At 46.5% G+C, this 20,151-nt stretch overlaps 1 protein-coding gene across 1 annotated transcript in view; it reads right to left on the reverse strand.

Annotated features, from left to right (window-relative positions):
- SCFD1 (sec1 family domain containing 1) overlaps positions 1-19,451 on the reverse strand; it is a 459,613-nt gene extending 440,162 nt beyond the window's left edge. Inside the window, exon 1 of the mRNA XM_078659415.1 lies at positions 19,356-19,451. Coding sequence (XP_078515541.1) covers positions 19,356-19,386 — 31 coding nt within the window. The 5' untranslated portion in view covers positions 19,387-19,451. The remainder of the gene's footprint in view (positions 1-19,355) is intronic.
- Positions 19,452-20,151: the final 700 nt, after the last annotated feature.

Genomic DNA, 20,151 nt, shown 5'->3' on the forward strand with positions numbered 1-20,151 from the left:
TGGTGGACGTGAAGGTGGACATGGTGGTGGACGTGGTAGTGGTGGACGTGGTAGTGGTGGATGTGGTAGTGGTGGATGTGGTGCTGGTGGATGTGGTGGTGAACATGGTGGTGGTGGACATGGTGGTGGTGGTGGACATGGTGGTGGAGGTGGTGGATGTGGTGGTGGACGTGCTGGTGGTGGATGTGGTGGTGGACATGTTGGTGGTGGATGTAGTGGTGGAAGTGGTGGTGGACCAGATGGTGGTAGTGGATGTGGTGGTGGAGGTAGACGTGGTGGTGGTGGACGTGGTAGTGGCCTCGTGATGGGACGTGGTGGTGGCCGTGGTGGTGGACATGGTGGTGGAGAACATGGTGGTGGATGTGGTGGACATAGAGGTTGACATGGTGGTGGTGGAGGTGGGTGTGGTGGTGGACATGGTGTTGGTGGACGTAGTGGTGGTGGACATAGTGGTGGTGGTGGTGGTGGTGGACGTGGTAGTGGCCTCATGGTGGACGAGGTGGTGGCCGTGGTGGAGTACATGGTGGTGGTGGACATGGTGGTGGATGTGGTGGTGGACGACTTGGTGGTGGTGGATATGGTGTTGGTGGACGTAGTCGTGGTGGATGTGGTGGTGTGGTTGTGGACGTGGTGGTTGTGGTGGTGGTGGACGTGGTGGTGAACGTGGTGGTGGTGGATATGGTGGTGTTAGTGGACATGATGGTGGTGGACATGGTGGTGGTGAATGTGGTGGTGTTGGACATGGTGGTGGTGAATGTGGTGGTGTTGGACATGGTGGTGGTGGACATGGTGGTGGACGTGGTAGCGGTGGTGGACACCCGTGGTGGTGGTGGATGTGGTGGTGGTCGTGGTGGATGTGGTGGTGGTGTATGTGGTGGTGGAGGACATGGTGGTGGTGGACATGGTGGTGGTGGACATGGTGGTGGTGGACGTGGTGGTGGTGGAGGTGGGTCTGGTGGTGACGCTTCGCCTGGTCCTCTGCTCCTTGCTACAATCCCACTCCCTGCTTTCTATCACGAAAAGCAAACCCCACTGTACAGTAGGAGAACATTTCAGTAGCAATATAGGAGCTAAGCTCCCTGGTAATATTATAAAACAGCAAGAAAACTCTCTGTTTGTGGCACGCATCACAAACAGGGCTCCGTTTCAGCAGGAACAGGGCATTTAGAAAAATGTTTAGCGCAAAGACACACACACATGCACCAAAGCCTCAGCGTTGCTGTCTATTAAGTCGAATATGCTTATTTTAGTAGTATTACCAGGTGGTTTTATGCCACCGGGATACAAGATGTTATCGGACCACGTCTTGTATTTTACTACCTAATGCACTGTGACTTGTAGTCTTGGTGCTCGATCATGTCATTTGAGCCAAACTGACCTTTGTTGTACGCTTGTCTTATAAAACGCTATATGCAACCTTCTAAGGCAGATTCAATGAGGGTTACTTAATTACTGCATGTCACTGGGAAATTACCACCAAAACCTCACCCAGCTGCAGAGAGCAAAGAAAAATAATGGAGTGGAATTACCTACACAGCATTAACCATTGAAACTTGAACGCACTTGACACTACATTTTCAGTACTGAGTTTTGGTAAAATAAATTTCTAGTCTCGTCAACTAAACTACATTGACCTCATAGAAATTAATTGATAAAGGGAAGATTAGGGCTGGGTAATTGCTGTCTGAGTAACCGTGCTCCATGTGGTAACCTTAGAAACTAGGAGTGCATGTGAGTAGGTCATCCACTGCCAGTATTTTGTTTTGTATTCTTCGCATTAGTAGATGTATAGTCAGATACGAGAACTATGGACTACAAGTCCTAGAATGCAGCGAGCTCTTAACACATGAGGATAATGTTCTATGCATCAGACTACAGTTAATTGGTCCTGCGTACATTCCAGCCGAGAGGCTGCACACAGCTGTACACATTCTGGTGTCGGGTAATCAGAGGCACAGCAAGGCACAGTGTTGAGCCCTGGAAAATCACGGTGCCCCCTGTGTCATCTCAAGCTGCATTTAACACAAATACCTAAATGACCAGCAGCTCTTGGGAAGAGGTTACTGGTGCTCATGTAAATGCTCTAATATCATTGGGTCGAGGTCGCTCTGTATAGCATTGCAAAAAAAAAAAAAACTTAAAACACCAGGTTGCAATTTCGCGGTTTTGCAGTTAGTGTGGTTTAACAATGTATACAGAGTTTGAAATAAAGCCCGAGTGAGAGGAACATGTAAAAACCCAAAGAAACAAGCTTTCGCCATTGCGTGGCAGGGGGGAGAGGGGGTGGGGGAGCGGATTCCTTTGAAGTCTGATGAGGGGGCGGGGGAGCGGATTCCTTTGAAGTCTGATGCTGAGGCTCACAAGCTGATAACAAATGGTGTGTGATGTGCACGCGCCCGGCTCACATGCACTGTAGGCAATCCGCCTTTGGGTGCACTTTTGAAAGCCCTTACTTTAATCTCGCCAAAGTATCTCTAACGGGATTGCTTCAGCGAGACCTAAAAAGATAGTGCAGATCCCTGGATGGCTATTAAAAATTAGCAATCATTAGAGTGCAATGGGTTACTTGCATTCCTGGACCCCGGTGCCACTGCACTAATGATAGCTATCCCTCTATTTCCGCCTCTGTGCCACACAAAGTTGAGGTCCTAGCTGTTGTCTCAAATGAAAATCTCTTTCATAACATAAGCATATACAAACACTCATTGCAACAGAAATTTCTTGCAGTATTGCTCCACTTTTGAACAGAAAGTCTCATGAATACTCCTGATAAATTCCTTGTTATTAAACAGTGTTGATGAGGCAGAGGGAACTGAATAAAAGGCTTGCAGAGGTAGCCTGAGAGAGGATTGTGGAGCGGACATCCAGACTGACCAGTGAAAGGTCTGAAATCGGGGCAGTCACTAATTCATAAGTCAAGTGTGCACGCTTATCCACAAAAGGGAATGGCAAAGGTGACAATGAGGAGGTTTGCATACTGCCGCCATCATCGCCGCTTGCTCACTGGCCTCTGCAGTACACATTGGCTTACAAGTCTGCTTTTGTGCTTTCTGCTAAATTTCTGAATGGAAATGCTGGTTTAGATGAGTTAAGTGGATTAGCTCTATAGTCAGTGCTTTTGGGGGACAGGACAACCAGATATGGAACAAAAAGGTGTTGCAAAAAATACAATTGTATGCCTCAAACATTTCACTTTTGGTACCACAAAATGTACATATCAATACTGCAATACCCTCAGGGTTTGAATGGTATGACCTTTCAATGTATAGTATGGTATAGCATGTTATAGTATGGACGGTCATTGTATAGTATGGTCTGTCATTGTAATGGTATGACATGTTATTGCCTGTCACTGTAAGGTATGTCGTGGTATGTCCTCTCATTGTATAGTATGGTATGACATAGTCTATCGTTGTATAGTGTGGTGTTATATGGCCTGTCACTGTATGGTATCGTATCACCTGTCATTGTATACCTAGGTATGGCATTGTATAGTACGCTATGACATAGTATGGCATGACATATAACGTAATATGATGTGGCATGACATGGCCTGTCAATGTACAGCATGGTACGGCTTGTCAGTGTATGGTATGGTATGGTATGGCCTGTCACTGTATAGTGTAGTATGATATGGCACGGCCTGTCACTGCATCGTATGGTATGGCCGGTCACTGTATAGTGTAGTATGATACGGCAAGGCCTGTCACTGCATCGTATGGTATGGCCGGTCACTGTATAGTGTAGTATGATACGGCAAGGCCTGTCACTGCATCGTATGGTATGGCCGGTCACTGTATAGTGTAGTATGATACGGAAAGGCCTGTCACTGCATCGTATGGTATGGCCGGTCACTGTATAGTGTAGTATGATACGACAAGGCCTGTCACTGCATCGTATGGTATGGCCGGTCATAGTATAATTATGGAATTGGATGGCAGGGCCTGTCATGGTATAGTATGATATGGTAAACAAAGGTTTGATTCTATGTGTGCCTTGCATTCATGGAAAGTCTTCTAGCTCTTAATCTCTCCGAGCACAAACCAAGGGTGCTGGACACACACGCCTAGCAACACCTATGATGTTCGATCTTTCATTTTCAGGGTACAACATGCAAATACACAACTAAAACATTTCTGTTGTGCTAATAATAACGGTTCTGCCTTTGTCAAGTTGTCCTCAGATGCCAGTGAGGATAGAGTTCCTTGACTTGCATGTGTGGTCTACAAAATAATGTCATACAGCCTTACCAGGACTTTCTCAAACAAATGAACATTCTAAAACCGTTATTGTTTGCGATGCCGGATTGGGCAAAGAGAGCTAGGTTTATTGTTTTTTTCTCTGTGTGGCTTTTTGAAATCTGTGGGGCAGAAATTCTGCTCAGTAAGAATGCAATAAAAAAAGAACTCAGCCCAATTAGATAGCACACACCGCCAACGAAAAGTTAGCTGCAAAACGTTAAAGTGGGTATTATTTGTCAGCAACAAAACAACGGTTTGTTCCATCAAACTCACATGGATGAAAGACTGAGTCAGGCTTGGTGACATTGACATTTTATGCAGTTATATGCGTAAGGACACAGCCCACTGGGCTATCTTGATATTTAATAGAGCCACACTGAGTGACTGTGGTTACCAACAGAGAATTAGTTTGACTAGTAAAAGCCACAAATGTCACATGTCAACATAGATGAAAATGTTGAAATGCATGCATAATTCCTGGAAGCTTTAGATAGGTTTATATCTTGTACAATTTATCAGTTTCTCTTACTTCTAAAAGTACATTCACAATGCAAAATGTCGCAAGTTTGAGGGAGTGCAAGCAGCAGAAGAACAATAATAAAGAAATCAACAGTAGTTCGTCCATGCTCCAGGGAGGAGACAAACAAACAAAGTGCAACCGGTACACGTAGACCAATGAGAAGCAAGACGATGATGCCAACCAATGGTAAATAAAGGCAGGGCGCTAAGTCTCCTTTTAGTGAACAAAAAATCTTGAAGAGCATGCGCTGTCTCAGGTGAGACCTACAACTCAGTTGCAATCAGAAAATAATGAGCGAATACATACAAAAGTAAATACATAAGTATCAAAATGTGAAAGCTGGGTGTACATACATAAATGAAAATACCAGATACCACTGTGGTAATGGAAGCCACAAGTGTCTACCACGATCTGTCATAAATTTCAGTCCTTTTCGCTATTCTTTGTGCATCAGTGAATGTTTCAACCCAGACCTCTTTGTTTGGGACATCATCAGGACATGGCGGATTGTAACGCTCTGGCCAATGCATTTCACACATAGCCAATTAGGTGGGACTGATGGTTGGCACTACAGGTGTCTACAGGCAGAACCGTATGTTAAACGGTGCATCAAGGGCGCGTTCACTGATGTGAAATAACACTGACTAAGGAGACGTCAGCCTCAGGCTGCTCACTTTACAAATACAAATTCCATGGCTGCAGGAGATGATATCAGTTCCTGGTAATTACAAATAGAAAACTTTAGTAATAATCAACACTAAGGGAAACACTTAGGTTAACTGGGTGGTGCCGCTGAGAAGTCCCTGGGGCTTTGAAACTGTAGACTCTTGTTTAAAAGGCCAAAGTGCTGAGTTTCTTCGGGTCTGCCTGCACAAGAACAAGGCTCTATCACACAAACAAATCTACTTAAGCAGGAACAGTTTGGCAGAATGCTAAAGCCTGTTGTTTCTGATATATGAGGGCAACTGTTAGGTTTACAAAGGCCAGCACTTGTCGCAGCATATTCTCTGCCTCTTGTCCCCTTTTATGCAACAGTTTGTAACTTCAAATCTGGAACACTGCAGACCTTGGTAAGCCCTTAAAAACCATACATTTATAGTAACGGTCACTGGCTAAATCTTAACCCTTCCTTGTATGCTCATCTTTGGACACTCAGTGAAAGCGGAGTGAAGTCTTAAGTAGAATCTCACAAATCCCCCAAAAAAACAATACATTTTGTCCGCAGAAGTAAAGTAGCTGCTAAGACTCAACTTTAATTGAAGTCAGAAAAATTCATGCACACTCTCTTCAGCAACAAGCAGGTTACGAGTTTTCAAACTGAAACAATGTACATTAAATACTAGGACAATAGAACTTTAAACGAGGGGAGGTGTTTAACTCTTCCCTCTCTGCCATCATGCGCCAGGGATGTGTTGTGGGGATGCGTTTTCATTGTTCAGTTTTTCAATTTGATGAACTTCTCTTGGGCTGAGATGCAGCATGACCAATATCAGGACACGATGGCTTTAGTAGAGAGGGAGAGACAAACTATTACCTGGGTGGCATGGTCAACAGTAAGAAGAAAATAAACAAGACTATGCAGAATGCTGAGAGCCCTCTCTCTTTCTGAAACAGAGTACGTCAAATTTCAGAAAATGCTCATTTGCAGGTTGGTTCTGCTGCTCAACATATCCAGATCTGCAGAAACTGCTGCCATATCAAAGAAAGTGAGTTAACTGCTCACACTTCGAGGCGCCGAAAAGTCAAAGAGCCAAACCCTCAAAAGACTATCAGCCAGATTAATCAATGTCCCGTTTTACGAGTCCTTAACTCCTTCGGCGCTGATGACGAGCTCAGCTCGTCATGCAACGCGGCTTTTGGAAAAAAGCAGCGCAGCGCGAAAATAGCCGCAGCGCGCATGCGGTTAATAGCGATTAATAAGGAATCGCTATTAAAGACTCGCAAAACGGGATTCATGTAGAAATCGCAAAATAAATTGCAATTTCTATTTGCGATTAGCAAATTGCTAATCGCAAATAAGGAATGACTCCCCATTCATTCCTATGGGCCTAAAAGGGGAGTCATCGGAAATAAGGATGCGATTTCAAGGGTGCCAGGGTGTCCAAAGGACACCCTCTAGCACCCCTGAAATGTAAATGTAGACTGATGTTGCGCACACACATGTCCACACACACATGTGTAACATGTGTAACATACAACTTAGAAAAATGCACTAAAGTGCATTTTTCTAAGTTTTCGCTATTTACCACGAGGTCAGACTTCGCAGTAAATAGCGGCCAAAAATTGCAAATTCACAAATCTAAATTGGTTCATGAATTGCATTTAAGGAATCTCACATAGAGATTCCTTAAATGCAATTCCTCGCAATTTAGCGATTTTAAAATTAGCGATTTTTGCATTTGGGATGATGAATCCCAAATGCAAAAAAAGCGCTTGCAAAGGGCCAGATTCGTAGAATCTGGCCCTTTGCGAGCCGATTCTTGTTTCATGAATCTGGCTGTCACTGAAGTAATTCTACCTCATAAATTAAAAAAACAAATAAATAAATAAATCGAGTCGCAATTCTTCTCTAACACAGTAAACAAAAAGCAAGAAGAGGGACTGTCTAGTACATTAAAGAGGCGTCAAAGAAGCACTTCAAAGTGTAGCGGAGTGAGCACCCGGGGCAACAGAACAAGCAATAATGCTTTCCACCACTGAAAAAAAGCTTTAAACTTGCAGAGTAACTCACATCTCACTGTATTCAAATACACAAAGCTCAGCAAACACTCACCATACACAAACTTAGCGAGTACAGCAGTGCTTAACTTGTGTAAAATAAAACCTAGAAGACAGGGTCCTCTGTATTTTTGGAGAGGCCACAGCAGCTTGCACAACTCCCTGGCTCTGCTTGCGCAGCCAAATGCCAATACCAGAGTTACGTAATGTTATCTGTTTTTTTATAGCGCGCTAATCACACGCAAGTGTATCCAGGCGCTTGCAGTAGGTTCATATGGTCCGCCCTGGCTGGCTCACTCGAACAGACAGGACTTCAGCATTTGCAGAATACAAGAAGAGAGGAGGCGGCTCTGACGTGTTGAAGGTCGTTCCAGGCTTTAGAAGCCAGGTATGAGGAGGTGCAATCCCCCCATTCTGCTTTTGTGTATACGTGGGGTGTGTGCTAGTGCGAGTACAGTACAGCAGGAGTCTGAAAGGTTAGTGTAAGTAAAAAATGTCCTAGCTAACGAGAAGGAAAGTTTCAATTCTATTAAGGACAAAGAGGCGAGGATTATGCATTTCTTCCTTCACTTTATTTTCACAGCAGTATTAAAAGAACTTTAAACAAAAAAACTGTAAAACATTACAGACTACACATCCCATCAACCATAAGAAGCAGTCTCCATGGTTGGTAACCATGGTCCCATCATAAATCCGTCTATTGCATATAATCACGTGACGTCCCTTCCAATTCCCCTTCTTCACTGGAGGAAGTTAAGCTGAGATCGCCGACCTATTCAAACTTTTGATCATTACCTACAACATAGAGAGAGTCCTGTTACCGTTTTCTCCAGAATACTAAAAAGTCAATACTGGTCATAAAATCCACTCAGAGTGCAATATTCTATCTGCATGAAACTTATTGCAAGTAATATTTCAACAAGGAGCCATCAATGTGAAAGCACAGTACCTACTGGTAAAAAAATATCCTTGGAGGGACTGAGATCGATGGGATCCTCAGGGCGGGATAAACCTGGTCTCCTTGTCCTTAACCCCTTCCCCGCTCAGCTCGTCATGAGTTACGACGCTCGTACGCTCATGACGAGCCGAGCTCGTCATGTAACGCGGCTTTTTAAAAAACGCGGCGCACAGAGGGTAAACCGCTAGCGCACATGCGGTTAATAGAATTGAAACTATCCTTCTCGTTAGCCTCAAAATATTTCAATCCATGTCAGGACGGAAGCATGGATTATGCATGTTCAATGCTTACTTACCACCAGAGATGCCGCCTCTGAAACTGGCTTGAAATAGAACTTCTTAAAGGTAGATGCAGAAGATCAATCAGCCGCATTCATAATATCTTCAAGCCTACCACCTACCTGAATGGCTTTTGAGGCCATAGCTCCTCTTGTGAAGTGTGCACCAAATCCATGCATATCCACACATGCCTCTGCCATGATCCATCGTACCCACTTGGCAATGGAAGGAGAAGAAACCGCTTTGAAAGGTTTCTGCATGGCGATAAGGAGTTGTCTTTCCCCAGGGGGTCAGAGCTCTGAAGTCATAGCCTCAATGCATTTAACCACATATAACTTAGGATGCTCCGGAAAGGAAGGATGCGATACTGACCTAGTATTGGTTTTTGTCCTCCTGTATATGGTAAGGTGACTCCCTGTGGGTAAAAACACTTGAAGAGATGTCCACTGCTCTCACATCTGAAACCCGCTTACTGGGAATGAGACACAGAATTGTTAGTTTAGCAGACAGCTACTTGCGAGATAAATATTGGTTATCCTGCCAGCCAAGAAGTCTCAGCACTGCATTAACGTCCCACAGGCCAGAATATCTAGGCTCTGGAGGTTAAGACAGGCGGATGCCTTTCATTAACTTACAAACCCAGGGATGCTCCTCTGCAGGTTTGCCCTCAATCTTGCTGTGTCTCGCTGAGATGGCTGAGCAAAAAGAATAAGCAGTTTGATGATAAGCCACTCCAGCCGGAGCCAGTTCTGCTAGGAAATTTAGAATGTGAGTAACCTTTGCCCCATGGGATCCACGTGTCTCTCCAGATACCAACAGTGCAATTGTCTCCAAGCCGTGTGATACCTCTTGACAGTACCTGCTGACTAGGCCTGTTGGATGAGGTTTGCAGCCTATCACAAACGTTGTTGGTCTTTCCAGCGTCTCCTAAAATCCTCCATGCCATGAGGGGCAAATAACCCTGGAGGACCAGTGGATGGGAGCAGCCCGAGGGTTCTTGAGAATCGAAGGAAATGAGGGCAGTTGTATTGGGCAATGCCACAACTGTTCCAGAATAATAATAATAATAATAATAATCCACATTTGTAAAGCGCAAACAATCACCCGTAAGGGTCTCCAGGCGCTTGGGGCAGTCGGGAAGATTAAGCAAGCTATTGTCCAGAGTCACATGGTGCTGGGCTAATCTGCCACCGGCGCCGGGGATCGAACTGTGATTCCAGCGTCAGTCGCACTGGCCGCGGCGCCACACCTCTCCATCAGTATCGGGAATCAGGCTTGGGCCTTCCAGATCAGCGTGATCATCCCTAAGGAAGCTGCTTGCCGCCAAACTTGAGCCACTACTCTGGGGATAATCATGTACAGGGGAAAATGCATAAGGACACTCCTTCGACCAATCTTGGAGAAAGACATCCACTGTCATGGCTTCCGGGTCTGGTCTCCAGCTCACATATTGTGGAAGTTGGTTGCTCAATCGAGAGGCAAAGAGGTCCAGATTGCAGAGGCCAGGAAGACCGCACGATCTAGTTATCAGTCGCTGTAATTGGAGAAGTTCCTGGAGTTCCTATCCACAACTGTATTCTGCAGGCTGGGAAGGTACTCTGTCACTGAGCTCTGCCTCGGAAGGCAGAAGTCATTTGCCAGGCTCGATAAGGCCTTCAATCAAGGGCTGCCCAGACTGCTGATGTACGGGACTGCCGAGATATTGTCCATCCTTAGCAGGATGCATAAGATACCCTGTCTCTGGTAAGGGATTTTACCGCAAAGGATCCCACCAACAGTTCAAGGCAGTTGATGTGCAACTGTAACTCCTACTGCAAACATCTGCCTCCCATCGAGACCTCCCTGCATCAGCTCCCCAGCACAGTCTGCTGGCGTCCGACTCTATTACCATATCTGGAGTCGATCCAAAGATCCCTCTCTGATTCCAAGCTGCCATGTGGTCTATCCACTCCTGGAGTTCCATCCTGGCTTCCTCAGTCAGGGAGATGATCTCCGAGTAGATTATACCTCTCCTTATATGCTGAGCTTTCAGACTCTGGAGGGCCCTGTAGCGTAATGTGCCCAGGAAAATTGCCTGAATCGATGAGGAGAGAAGGCCCACTATCCTGTCCAGCTTTTACAGTGAGATCTTGTTTCTCCGAAGGACTTTAGTTCCTTCTGTATCATGGCCACCTTCAAAGTTGGTAGGCTCAGGGACACCGAGACTGAATCTATGAGGAACCCTAGAAAGATAATCTGCTTAAGGACGAACCCCAGGTCACGGAGCAACACAATAGTCATGTTCAAGTTGCGGGTAAGCTGCACCAAAGACTAATCCATAATCAGGATGTTGTCCAGGTAGATAATCATTCTCACTCCCCTCTCATGGTGCATTTCCACCACTGGGCGAAGCAGGTTGGTGAAGCAACATAGGGCTGAAGAAAGGCCTAAGGGAAGTGCTTGAAACCCGAAGATCTGGCCTTTCCATCTGAACTGGAGAAATCTCTGGTGAGGAGGGAAGATGGGGACTGCTAACTAAGCGTCCTTCAAGTCTAGCCTGACCCTCCAATCCCCAGGCAGGAGGATGTCAAAGAGAAAATGTATCCCCTCCATCTTGAAGTGGTGATAGATCAGCCACGCGTTGAATTCTTTTAGACTGATGACAGGTTGACAGCCTTTGTCCTCCTTCTTGACCAGTAAAAGGTTGCTTAGAAACCAGTCTGGGTGGTGCACAGACCTGCAAATGGCTTTTTTCAGGGGATCCAAGACCTTGGAATCTACTAAACACTCCTCTTCAGCCAAAGGAAACAAGGGTCTGGGGCGCTACTCCTGAATAGGAGCGCTGTAGAACTCTATGTGGAAGCCCCTTACAGTCTGGAGCACCCAAGTGTCTGTTGTGATCCTTCCCCAGTTGTTCGCAAAGTGCAGACGCCTCCCACCGAGATCTTGCGTGGGAAGAAAAGTAAGCCTGACCAGAGGGTCTCCCTGGAGCATTGGTGCCTCCTCTGTTGACGGCCATCATTCCCACCATTGTTTCGTCGTTGCTGGCCTCTGGAGGGACTTTGCTGATAAACGTAGCAGGAGGAGCAGCTCCTGCCTCTTCTGGCCTCAGCAAAAACAAGCCCTGGGAAAATCTTGTTGATGGAGGCCTGTGCCTTATCCAGAGCGGAAAAGTGGTGACAAACTTGTTAAGCTCTTTAACAAAAGGATCACCAAAGAGTTTACCCTGCGGTATGGGCTCAGCCTCACAGGTAGCTAGGTCTCCTAGTTTGGGGTTGATCTTTATGGGAAGGGACTTATTCCTCTCCACTGCCAGGGCATAGTTTGTGTTGCTGGGATGGCATATTGCTATCTGCGTCCAGCCAGCGACTATGTCCATAGACATAGGGATACCAGAAGCCTTAGCCTGCTCTGCTATTTGAATAATCTGGATCAAGGGGCCTACTACATCCAGGAGTCTGTCCTTGCAATTTCTCCAGGAATCATCAATTCCCTTTTTGAGATTAATCATATTTTGAGAAAAAGGTACTTAATTTTTTGTCGATCTCTGGCGTGTTCGCCACTATTCCCTTAAGTGTAGGCTTGGGGCATTCTCCCCGAAGTCTAGTCCTAACTTCTTTTTCTAAGGGCTGGCAGATCTTTCCCACCACAGACTCAGCTACTTTGGCATCAGGAGTCCACTCTGTCGACCTGGGATGATATATCTGTGTAGGGTCGGACATATCAGAGTGGCCCCATTTCCCTCTGGGGACTCAGTGGAATGGGATGCCGGGTGCTAGGGATGGCCCAAGTCCTTGTCCTCGTAAGAGAAGAAATCCCCCTCTGATACACCCTCCCCCTCAAAGGGAAAACAACCATCAGGTCTGAATATGGAACAACAGTGTCACCGTTTTTTCTGGGCTCATTTGCCCCCAATTGCCAATACTGAAAACTGCCACCAAATGGCGATGCGGTCAACCGACCACAAAGGGAAATTCACTGTGTTATGGTGTCAGTGTGGCAAGGGATGGGCCGGGAAAGGACAGGCCCGCAGGCTCAGAAGTCTAAATCCCCAACCGCCTGCACAGTACGTGCGAGAGCACTCGACGGAGCTGCCTCATTCGGGCTCTGCGTGCCTCACAAACCACACAGCCCAAGGACACGCAACCGAGAGGTCCGCGGTGGTGAGATGGGAAAGCACTCAGGTGAAAGCCTACTGCGCTGAAGCTACTGGGCTGAACAGGTATAAAATATAGTCTCAAATAAACAGTGAAAGCAACATATACAAGTATTCTATGAATATGCCAGATAAAATAGGAATAATAGGAATGCACTTAACTGACGAGTAGTGAAGAAAGAGGAAGCAGATAGGACATCACGTGATTACATGCAATGGACTGAACTGTGATTGGACTATGGTTACCATGGAGACTGCTCCCCTGTGGTTGATGGGATGTGTAGTCTGTAATGTTTTACTGTTTTTTGTTTAAAGTTTTTTCAATACTGATGTGAAAATAAAGTGAAGAAAGAAATGCATAATCCTCGCCTCTGTCCTGACATAGAATGTAAATGTAAATGTAGGTGTACTTATATAGCGCAAACCTGTCACCCAAAGGGCATCCTGGCGCTTGCTTAGGGAACCTGTCCTGGTATTCCCCTGTGAGAAACCCCGGCAGGGTGTCCACAAGGTGAAAGCCAGGCATCCCGCCGCGAGGGGCCGTAGTGGAGATTAAGCAAGCTATTGCCCAGAGTTGCAGAGTGTGACCCCGTGATTCGAGTAGGCACCAGAGCAAGAATTGTCGAGTCCGTGGAATTCTGAGCCCGAGACCCGCCGAGGCGGGGAATCGAACCCTGGTCCACGGTCGATCTCAGCTTCCGGGTCTGCCGCCTCTAACCACTGAGCCACGCTTCTCCACAATGCTTTGTTCAGGTAGGCTTAACCTGTGTTCTAGAGTGCTTTGTTGGTATGGGTGAGGAGTTTGAAGTTTGCAAGCTTGTTTATCTGGACCAAGTGAAATTTCTTAAGGCGAGGAGAGTGCTATCTTCTAGCCATAATACTCCTACAAATGTGAGTTAACTATTCCAGGTCCCCCAAAGCTGTAAAAAGGGCCTGGGTGTGCTGTTATTATATTTTAATATATTATTACAAACACGGTTTATGTGGTCATTTAAAAAATAATCAGACAGCGCCACAGCGTGGTTGACTATCAAAGTGCCAGTGTTAAGATATAGTTGTTGATGCCAGGCACCAGAAAACACCAGCACAAATCAAGCAATGGAGTACAGGCTGGAAAAAGTCTGTTCTTCTCAGATCAAACCACAAAGTAAAGTATCTGCAAGAATAAGACTTGGGAGTAGTGACACTTTCTTTTTCAGAGACTTGATTGCAAAATTCAAGACACTTACCCACATTCTGGAGGGTTAATGAAGTCTTTACATGTGAGAGAAGAACACACACTGGCAAAACGAACAGGTTTCACATTTATAACACTAGTACTGAGCTGGTAGCTTTGCCAATGTTTGTGTTTAAAAAAAACTTTAAAAAAAAAAACTTTTCAAAATACTGGAGGAAGAGCGGACAGATTTTACGGTATCTAAAAACTATGCATTGAATTCAATGTTTTCAATCATTATAAATGGGATGGTTTCTTTTCCAAATACTTTTGAAAGAAATGAAATGTGTAAAGCGCGATGGCTTCCCCGAGGCCTCCCAGCGCTACAGACGGCACAGCCGGTGGTCAGGTGGTGAGAGTTACATACGGTTCCTACAGAGCCATGTTTTTAGAAGCCTTTGGAAGGTCAGCAGACTGGGCTCCTGTCGAAGAGAAAGTGGGAGAGTGTTCAAGAGGGTGGCGCTGTAGGTGAAAGATCATCCGCCACAACTGCCTCTCATTATTTTAGGGGGTAGAGAGAGGAAAGTGGTCGTTGAGCGAAGGCTCCTTCTAGGTTGGTATGGGGTAGTCAGGGATTGGATAACAGCTGGGCCGTTCTTCCAGACGGCTTTGTGGGCCAAAACTGAATCCTTTCCCTAATCGGCAATCAATGCAAGGTCTCCAGGTCTGGTTTTGCAGACTGTGTGCGAGGGATCTGTAGGAGCAGGCGGGCAGCACAATTTGGGATGATCTGGAGCTTACTGATGGTGTATTGTGGGGCACCCAGATAGAGAACATTCCCATAATCCAGGCAGGAGTGGATAAGGGCCTGGACCATGAGCCTTCTGGCCTGGAAAGGGAGGAGGGGAAGTATCTTACGCAGCATCCTAAGTAGGCCAAAACAGGCGGCTGAAAGTTTTACTGCTTGATGGTTAAAAATGAGAGAATGGTTGAGCCATATGCCCAGACTCTTAATCTGGTCTCTTGGGACTGGGGCGGGCCCAAGACAATTAGGCCAATGCAAGGCAGAGTTGAATGAGGGGGAGTTGCCGAGGAGCATGAGCTCCGTCTTATCCCAATTGAGTTTAAGGATGAGAGCTCCATCCATCTGGCGACTTCCTCTAGGCAACAACCTAGGGTGCTAGGTGACCGCTTGGGGTGGTTTAACGGCACCACGAGTTGAGTGTCATCTGCATAGGTGATGATTTTTATGCCAAATGGATGGACGATCTCTGCCAGGGGTCTGTCTCATATACACATTGAACAGTGTGGGGCTCAGGGAGGAGCCCTGAGGAACCCCACAGCTAAGAGGCCACTGATTGGAGACATCTCCTTTCAAAAGACCTTAAATGATCGCTCACTCAGAAAGGATTGTAGCCAGGTTAGAGCAGTACTGGATACTCCTAGGTTTTTGAGTCTGAGGATCAGAGGGTTATAGTTTTCATTGTCGAAAGCAGCACTGAGGTCAAGGAGGATAATCACAGCATTACCCCCTTGATCCAGGATCCTCCTGACCTCCTCCATTACTGTGAGGAGGGCAGTTTCGGTCCTAAATTGGGGGCGAAAACCAGTCTGGGAGGAATGGAGTAAATCATTAGATTCCAGAAAATCCACCATAATAGTGTTTAAGAATCTTACTCACCCAGGGAAGAAGAGAAGAGAAATGGGCCGATATTTGGAGAAATCGTCCTGATTTAAATTAGTTTTCTTTAGGTGGGCTTTGACGGTGGCACATTTCCAGGCTGGGGAAACTATGCCAGAGGAGAAAGAGGAATTCACGAGGTCAAGGACAAACAATGTCGGCGGCTAATGTGAGGATCTGAGGAGGGGCAGGGTCTGTTGGAGAACCGGATTTAAGTTTCGTCATAATTGAGCCCAACAGAGCAAGATCAAGGGGGAGAATTGTTCTAGTGAGATTTGGGTTCCAGGTTGTGAGTCTGGCATGGGTGACATAGCGTGAGGGTTCTGTGAAGTTGGAAAGACTAGATAAATGTTTTGGATTTTCTGTGAAAAGGATTCTGCCAGGCTATTGCAGCGTGTGATAGCGCCATCCGGCGAGGGCTGTTTCAAGGGCAGTTTGATGAGGGTTCTTAGCAATACAAAAGATTTCCTTGGGGGAGTTAACGGATAGATGAATCTTATCTTCGTAGAAGACAGCTTGGGCAGTTTTGATTTCAAGTTTGTAGAATCTGATTGCCTCCCTATATCCTGATTTAGTGAGGTCTCAATAATCCCTTCTCTATTTCCTTTCAAGCCTTCTGCAGGATTGTTTCAGTTCTCTCAACTTAGGGGAGAGGAGAAAAATGGCGCAGTATTCGGCCTGCTGAATTTGTGTTTAGGATTTTTTTGGAAGTACTACGTCCAATGAGCCTTGAATCCAATGGTTAAAATTCTCTGTAGCCAGATGGAGATTAGGGTCGTTAGCTGGTCAAGTGACTTCGAGGATGTGTTTCCACTGATCAGGGGGTAGCTTAGACCTGTTCCGTTCCTGAACAGAGATTATATTAGGAGGGGGGGACGGGGGGTGGTCAGGGCATTTCCAAATTTAAATGGATCAGAAAGTGATCGGACCACGGGAGCGGGACGGGAATTCTTAAGCTACGTTTATAACAGTTGCTGAAAACAGGGTCCAATAGATGACCTTTGGAATGGGTGGGTTTCCGTACTTTCTCACTAAACTGAAGTGCCAGGAGATTCTTGGTCAGCTCGTTGGCCCTTTTATCAGATGGGTCATCTAGATGGAGGTTAAGGTCACCGAGCACCGTGAAGTTGGAGGGGGCGAAGGCTAGATTAGCGACAGTAGTGGGGAAGGAATCAAGGAATTGTCTAGGGGCGTCTGGAGGGCGATAGATTAGGAGGCCTGAAAAGGTACTAGTCGGAAAAACGTCAATCGAGAAGAAAAGGGTCTCCTATGATGCGGCAGTAGACTTTATTGTTAACAACAATTGCTATTCCTCCACCTCTGCCACTCCTACGATCCACCCTGTGTATCAGGTAACCGGGAGGGAGGGTTTGAACAAGGATAGGGTCTGAATCATTGTGGAGTCACGTTTCTGTCAAAAACAGAGCACTCTGTATTCTAAAAATAATTTAAAACAACTAAGTAAGTTTCAGGGAAATGCTGTAAAAGGCCTCACTTACTTTCCCCAGGATTCATACATTCGATCCTCTGCAGTGCACTAGGGAAGAGATCTATAGGCCTCCATAGAAGCGTCATGCCAAGTCCACCTTAGGCCTTCATTCAGTGCCATAAAAACCTTGATGTGCCAAAGCATGTGCTTTCATGCAATATGTGGAATGCAGGAGCTTATACTGAACAGCATAAATACCTGCATGACGAAAGACCAGCATACATTAACAAATGAATCCAACCAGACACATGCAATCAGCGTCCTTTTTCCTCGCAGACACCCCATGGATCTGCTGAACAAGCAGAGGTAGCCAATGCCTGGAACAACCTTCGCCTGCACCTTAGGAACACGGCATTCCTCTGGGAATTCAGAAAAAGGCTCAAAACATGGTTGTTCGAATGAACAGAGCACCGCGATGCAGCGACCAACTCCAGAACCTTGAGACACTCGCAGGTGATTTGCCGCACTTTAGAAATCCTGATTGATTTATGTGATTGAAAAACAATCTTTTATAGTCTGGTCTTCAGTGATACCACAGCAAAAACATCCCTCTTGTTGTGCTTTTACAGACAGGCTGGCAGAAGTGGGGAGCAGCACGGAGTGGGAGGTATTTGTGTGGGGGAAGCAGCACACATAAAGCTAGAAAAGACACCCACTCACATTGAGTGATGAAAGAAAAGAAAAAAAGTTGTTCGCTACGCATGCACAGTGAAAGGATACAAGTTGGCCAATCAAAAGGGTTGTTAAGGAGAATGCTTCAACACAAGAATTAGAAGCCTAGCCACTGAATAAGAAGCAAGCAAACGAGAATGCCAAGATAGCCAACAAATGGTGATGAATGGGTGGGATGTTCACAATTGGTCTTTCACAACCAGACAGCTTCTGCTGTCTGATAAGGACAACCTAGAAACAGTGAGATCAGGCAGAAACATGGTAGAGTGGATATCCACAAGCATTTCACACAGTGAGACAGTGCATACAATGCACTTCAAAAGAGTCTGAAATCTTTTTTTTTTTTAATTCAGTACTACAAAAAATTTAAGATTTTATTTGTTCCACATGTTTACTGTGACAATTCTCTTCTGAATAGTCATGTCAATACAACACCTAGTGATGTAATGCACTGCACAGATTGTCCTCATAGAAAGGTTGGGGCATGGCAGCTTGCCATGAGCTGTATAAAGTGGAGAATGAATGTGGAGGGACCCCTGATGGGACCCTGCATCCTTATTTAGGGATGGGAGGAAGGAACACTAAACTCTTGTCACAGTAGGTGTTGTACGTAGCTGTCACAATAGAGGAATGGCAACAGTTGGAGGTATTGCACAACTGTTAGGGTAAAAGCACTTGTATGTCACCTGTGTGCTAAGAAAAATAAAAGAACCGAATGTATCTCCTTTTAGCCCAATGTCACTCCTTAACAGCAATATTGTAAAGCGTCAGAAAAATAGAGCCCAGGTCACCATGACATCAGAGTTTACAGGAAGGGTGTAAACCCTGTCCTTGCTTCCAGGACAGCAGGGTTTAGGGGCAGACTCTGCACCCCCCAGTGTACACCCCTCTCTCCCCCAGGGAACAGCAGAGCCAGGTGGTAAGCATGGTAAGCAAGCACTGCCCCAGTACCCACACACACCCTCCCTGCACTCTGCAGGTGTGCCCAATCACTATCTCCTGCCAGCACTGCCTCGGTGCCCACACACAGCCTCTCCCTGCACCCTGCAGGTGTGCCCCATCACTAGCTCCTGCCAGCACTGCCTCGGTGCCCACACACAGCTTCTCCCTGCACCCTGCAGGTGTGCCCCATCACTAGCTCCTGCCAGCACTGCCTCGGTGCCCACACACAGCCTCTCCCTGCACCCTGCAGGTGTGCCCCATCACTATCTCCTGCCAGCACTGCCTCGGTGCCCACACACAGCCTCTCCCTGCACTCAGCAGGTGTGCCCAATCACAGTCTCCTCCAGCACAGCCTCAGTGCCCCCCACACAGCCTCTCCCTGCACTCTGCAGGTGTGCCCCATCACCATCTGTTCCAGCACTGCCTCGGTGCCCACACACAGCCTCTCCCTGCACCCTGCAGGTGCGCCCCTAACCCTGCCTCAGGTGGGCAGCACCTCCTCCCAGCCTGGCTCGCCTCCTCGCGCACTGCATGCCGGGATAGCCGGCCGCCCACCGAGACTCACCGGTTTGTTTCTCCCGGATAGAGGCCGCCATCTTCCGCGCTGACGTGACGCCGGTGACGTGGCCTCCTCCCACCCGGAAATGACATTTGTTTTGGTGTAACGACGAGCAGACGGGTCGAGAGGGCAGCCGTGCGTTCCAAGCCTCGATGTGAGATTTCAAGGCACTACTAAAGAAGAGTGTGAGGATTGTAAACATCCCTTAATTCTGTCGCGTCAAGTTGTCAAGGCTAGAGACGAGTCTAAGAAAGTGTAAGAAAACCACATTTTTATATTAACAACATTTTATTTAAAAAAAAGATGGAGTGGACCTTTGTCGACAAACTTGAAATAAGATCTGATGAACAGAATATAGAGCATCTTACACTGGAAAAATGTTGTTTCTTCGCAAGGGTGACGTGGTTTACCCTGGACTTATCGTTAGAGTGCCCGCTTAAAGATGGCCGTAGCGCTAGCCTTCCAAGAGGCGGTGCTTTACCTAACAATTGTTCAAACTCATTTCATTTAACTTTATTGGCAAGACAATTGAATGCCAACGAGGCCCTTGAGGGAGAAGCAATCAAGTTCATTGTGCTGGAACCTCTCTCCTAGTCTGCATTACTTACTGGCAGGTAAATGGTCACAAGGGGCTCATTTACAATTGAATTAAAAATGTCTTAAATATTCTCCATTACTCTTTGCCATCGCTATGGAACCTTTGGCAGCGAGACTTCTCAATCATTCGAATAGTGGTATTTGTAGCGGCGCATTCTAGTGTACGCACGTCACGTACCGACGTGACGTGTAGGCGGCCAGGTTC

Source organism: Lissotriton helveticus, chromosome 9 (genome assembly GCF_964261635.1).
Source record: "Lissotriton helveticus chromosome 9, aLisHel1.1, whole genome shotgun sequence".
Classification (NCBI taxonomy): Eukaryota; Metazoa; Chordata; class Amphibia; order Caudata; family Salamandridae; genus Lissotriton; species Lissotriton helveticus.